Here is a 4,673-nt window from a genome sequence, read left to right as displayed (position 1 = left end):
CAGTCTCTCTGGGTCCCTTCGTGGTCACCAATTTGCAGACTGCAATAAAGAGTCTCGGTGATGTTAGTGAAGGGGGTTTATTCAATAACCAGCGTGAGGAGTTCGAACCCTGGGGAAACAGTCCAACAGGGTGTTCTGATGGAAGTGCTCCGAGCTGTGTGAGTGTAAGTGCAGCTTACATCTCTGTCACAAACGGTGCACGTGCAGGGAAGAGGAAAAGAGAAAAATCTTACAGCTAGATTTCAAAAAAAGGGATAGAGGACATCAGGGCTTTTCTCTAGACTCTACATTGAAGGTGACATAAACAAGAATTCCTTGGTTAGACATCAAACAAGTTCAGAGATTCTGATGTTATCTATGTGTGAAGGGAGGCAAGGACCAGGGTCGTTAATTAGTCCCTCAATCTCCAAGAAATGCAGCTGGGAAACTTGAGAGCGCGGTATGCTTTATCTCTTCCTGCTGAGGATCTGTCCAGCTGGCGTCTTTGGTCATGAGGTGTCGGGTTGAAAGGTCACTTGACCCAGGGTGAGGATGGCATGCACGGCTGCTTCACAGGACAGCACGGATGTTATTGTACTGACTTAAAGCCTGTGCCATTTGCCTCCTAGATTCGCCTGTTAGACCAGAGAGAGGGTCCCAAAAATCTGTCCACACGGAGTAGGGCCTGAAATTCTGGAAAGCAGTTCCAAGGCAGACAGATGGGGTTAAACAGCATTGAAGCTCGTCCTCAAACCGTTTGCTATTGTCCTCAATCCTGATGCACAAAGGGACACAGTTCGGTTTGGTGCTATTGTGCCAGAAACACCCAACACTCGCTAATGTTACTTTTGAAAAGGGAGGGTCCAGTGTCCCTTTGTTCAGGTAGATTTAAAAAGCCATATTGTTCTCGTCATTTTTATGGTGACTTTCTACTTATGACAAGTGGTGCCCGTTTCCACTTAGAATGAAAGAAAGTGAAACAGGTTCCATTTTAAAGTGAGCGAATTTCAGCTGAAGAATTGAGGTAATTAGAGAAAAATGGTAAGCATCGGGGTGCCTGACTATGACAAGAACAGAGCCGGCTGCTGACGGGTATACGAAACTCAACTAGGAGTGTGAGTTTGCATGTGTGTGTGTCTGTGTGCCGGGCAGGCGGGTGTGCCCGTCTTTGTGCAGCGTCTATTGTGTCCTTTGTCTGGAGGGAAAAGTATCTGCATGCAAAGAGTTGGGCCTCTGAGGTCTGCAATTCAAGCATGGAAAGGGCGTGGACTGGGCGGACCCTAAGGCTTCTGGAAGATTCTAGAACCCCTATCCCAGCCTGTGCCGCGAATCCACCAGCCCCCGGGGGATGTTGGGCAAATCCTCGAGGGGCGCAGGTCGGGGCTCGGCGGGCTGGGAGGGGCTCGACCGGGGGGGTGATGGGGGCCGGGTGGGCAGGCGGAGGAGGCGGGGCTACGGTCTGGGGCCAGCACGGTGACTCAGCACTGGGGGCGGAGTGGGGCGCGCGGGGCGGGACCACCCTTATAAGGCTCGAGGCGCCAGGCCTGCAAGAGGTGTGCCGCCGCTGCCTCCGTCCGCGTCAGCGTGTGCACCGCAACCAGTGAGTCCGCGCCGCCGGGCCTCCGGGGGCTCGGAGCGCTGCCCTCAGCGTCGGGCCGGGGCTCCTAGGAGGCGCTGCCCCCCTCATCCCGCCCCCCCCCGCGCTGCCCCCCTCATCCCGCCCCCCCCGCGCTGCCCCCTTCATCGCGCCCCCCCCCCGCGCTGCTCCCTTCATCGCGCCCCCCACCCCCCAGCGCCGGGACGGATCCAGGGGACTCAGGACGCCACCATTGCGGGGTTGAGGCTCTGGACGGGGCGCGGCGCCCCCAGCACAGAGACCGGCTCCTGGGGGCCCGGAGCGCCCAGAGCAGGGAATGGGACCCCAGGAGGACAGGTGGGTAAATCTCCCCGTGATGCTCTTCTCCCAGACTCTTAACAGACTTTTCTTTTGTTCCTCTAGTGCCGCCCTATACCATCATCTACTTCCCTGTTCGAGGTAGGGGCCTATGACTGGGAAGGAGGGGAGGCAGAGGTTGGGGCCTGCAGCCCACGCCCCTCACCCGTCTGAGGGAGACCCCAACCCCCACTTACTCCTCCATCACGTGGCTACTAGCCCGGGCCTCCTTCCCTGTATCCCTGAGCTCCTGAGGCTGGAGTATCCAACCTCCTGGCTATGGCTGGTCCCCTCCCCAGGATGCCGTGAGATCATGGGAGGAGTCCCCACACCCCTGCCTCCCCTCCCCCAGGGCGCTGCGAGGCCATGCGCATGCTGCTGGCTGACCAGGGCCAGAGCTGGAAGGAGGAGGTGGTGACCATGGAGACCTGGCTGCAGGGCCCACTCAAGGCCTCCTGTGTGAGTGACTGTGCCCAGATGGGGGTCAGAGGCTGCACTTGAGGGGCAAGACTAGGGTGAGGAGGCAGCCGAGCTCAGCACTTCTCACCATGCTGCACTACCCCCAGCTCTACGGGCAGCTCCCCAAGTTCCAGGATGGAGACCTCACCCTGTACCAGTCCAATGCCATCCTGCGACACCTGGGCCGCTCCCTCGGTGAGTCCTGAGGTCGCAGGCGGCCCAGCGCAGGGCAGGGGTGGGTGAGCCCCAGCCAGCGTTCCTAAGCATCTGCTCATTGCCCCAGCCCTGTGAGTCTCGTCTGTTTAAATCAGGTTTCCAGCAACCCTGTGGAGTGGAGATTATAACTTGTCCAGGGTCAGGCCCGAGTCTGCCTCCCACTGAGTTCTGAGCACCTACTGTGGGTCAGGACTGTCCCTTCCTTCCGTCCACATCTTCTTCCCTGGCTGTGGCCTGAAGGCAGCCACGTGGCGTGGCAGCGGATCAACAGAGAGTTTCATGTCAGGCGCCCAGTCATGCTGTCTGCTCTCCCGACCCCCAGGGCTGTATGGCAAGGACCAGCGGGAGGCAGCCTTGGTGGATGTGGTGAATGACGGCGTGGAGGATCTCCGCTGCAAATATGTGACTCTCATCTACACCAACTACGTGAGCCTGGGCACTGGGGTTGGGCACCAGGGACGAGCACAGAAAAGGGTTACCCGTACTCTCGCCCGTCACTCCTCCCGTGGCTCTGGCTGACCCCTGCCTCAGTCAGGGTGTCTGGGCTGGGTAGGGCTCTGTGCTGGGGGCCAGCAGCCAACATGGACAAGACACAACCTGAAGCCTCATTGCCTGGGGGAGGGACCCAGTCGAGTCAGGGGCACTGGTTGGTAGAACAGTGCAAGGACGGGAGACGTGGGCCAGAGGACTCCCGATCCCCTCGGCTGGGGGAGGTCGGGAGGGCCTTCTGGGAACTGGTGTAGGAGGATGTATAGGGGGTGCTGGCACTTTCAGGTGCACAAAGTATGCAGACACGGAGGACATTCGGGGATCTCGGACCAATTTTGCAGAGGCAGGGCGTGTGTGGGTGTGTGCGCGTGCGCATGCGTGTGTGTGCATGCACATGAGAGAGAGGGAGAGTCACGAGATGGAGGTGGAGGGGCAGCAGGCCCAGGTCCTTAAGGCCTTGAACTGGCTGGCTTGAACTCTCCTGACAGCAGTGGGGAGCCGTCAAGGAGTCTTAAGCAGGGCGGTGTCCAAACTTGAGGTCGAGAAGGATCCTCCAAGGTTTTTGCAGTAGTCTGGTGAGAGATCGTAGCAGGAATGGAAAGGCGGGGGTGGAGTAGAGAAGAATCAGCAGCTGCAATGGACAGGATGTGGCAATAGCTTGGGTTGGGCAGTGAGCAGGGGAGCACTGGGGCTCCAGCCCAGGGTGGTGGTGATTCACTGAGATGGGGCGGACAGGAGGGGGCGTCACGGGGCAGGGGCAAAGGCAGGGGCAGGGGCTGGGCTGCGCTGGGCAGCAGTGTGAGGGTCAGGAGAATGATGCGCAGTGGCACCTTCCTGGCAGGAGGCGGGCAAGGAGGACTATGTGAAGGCACTGCCCGGGCACCTGAAGCCTTTTGAGACCCTGCTGTCCCAGAACCAGGGGGGCCAGGCCTTCATTGTGGGCAGCCAGGTGAGTGTCGGGCCCTGTCCTGCACCGCCCTCTTCTTACAGACGGGAAACAGGCACAGAGAGAGCACTTGAGCCATGTGTTCAGCAAAGCTGGGCAGACCTAGGGAACGGTTCGGGCTCTCTGTGCCCCCTCCCCCTGTCCCCTGGCCGGTTCCCACCTGCTGAGTCCCCGGCCCCCTGCCCTGCAGATCTCCTTCGTCGACTACAACCTGCTGGACTTGCTGCTGATTCACCAGGTCCTGGCCCCCAGCTGCCTGGACTCCTTCCCCCTGCTCTCGGCCTACGTGGCCCGCCTCAGCGCCCGGCCCAAGCTCAAGGCCTTCCTGGCCTCCCCCGAGCATGTGAACCGCCCCATCAATGGCAATGGGAAACAATGAGGGCAGCCCCCTGCCTAGGTGCTGCCTGCCTCCCTTTCCGCAGGACCAATAAAATTTCTGAGAGAGAAGCACTGCTGCGAGCATTGAGTTTCCTGGGGAGGGGACTTTGGGATCCTCAGCTGTCAGACTCAGGAGGGACAGGGCAGCTGGCTAGGGTACTTGAAGTCCTAAAACACAATCGGAGTGTCTTCCCGGAGCCTTCAACCTAGCCTGTGTTTACTGAAGTCTAGAAACTGGAAGAGAAGATAAAAAGAAACAGAAAAAGAAATAAT

The 4,673-nt window shown here is 59.1% G+C and overlaps 1 protein-coding gene across 2 annotated transcripts; it reads left to right on the top strand.

Moving 5' to 3' along the window:
- Positions 1-1,312: 1,312 nt before the first annotated feature.
- On the top strand, positions 1,313-4,469 carry LOC131394750 (glutathione S-transferase P). 2 transcript variants are annotated; one of them, XM_058526243.1, is made up of 7 exons: positions 1,313-1,355; positions 1,979-2,014; positions 2,265-2,371; positions 2,479-2,566; positions 2,910-3,013; positions 3,918-4,025; positions 4,213-4,469. In XM_058526243.1, the coding sequence occupies exons 1-7, from the start codon at positions 1,328-1,330 to the stop codon at positions 4,399-4,401; spliced, it is 660 nt and encodes a 219-aa protein (XP_058382226.1). In that variant the 5' UTR covers positions 1,313-1,327; the 3' UTR covers positions 4,402-4,469. The 2 variants fall into 2 exon arrangements, with proteins under 2 accessions (XP_058382226.1, XP_058382227.1); XM_058526244.1 differs by lacking the exon at positions 1,313-1,355 and adding an exon at positions 1,516-1,579.
- Positions 4,470-4,673: the final 204 nt, after the last annotated feature.

The sequence above is a fragment of the Diceros bicornis genome, chromosome 31 (genome assembly GCF_020826845.1).
Source record: "Diceros bicornis minor isolate mBicDic1 chromosome 31, mDicBic1.mat.cur, whole genome shotgun sequence".
Taxonomy (NCBI): domain Eukaryota; kingdom Metazoa; phylum Chordata; class Mammalia; order Perissodactyla; family Rhinocerotidae; genus Diceros; species Diceros bicornis.
The sequence above is the reverse complement of the archived record's forward strand: the minus strand, read 5'-3'. Positions and strand labels throughout refer to the sequence as shown.

Bases quoted from the DNA above. Each gene is read 5' to 3' on its own strand.
- LOC131394750 (XM_058526243.1), top strand. From the start codon at position 1,328: ATGTTGGGCAAATCCTCGAGGGGCGCAG. The intron at 1,356-1,978 runs GTCGGGGCTCGG...TTGTTCCTCTAG, and splicing joins CAAATCCTCGAGGGGCGCAG to TGCCGCCCTATACCATCATC. The intron at 2,015-2,264 runs GTAGGGGCCTAT...CCCCTCCCCCAG, and splicing joins CATCTACTTCCCTGTTCGAG to GGCGCTGCGAGGCCATGCGC.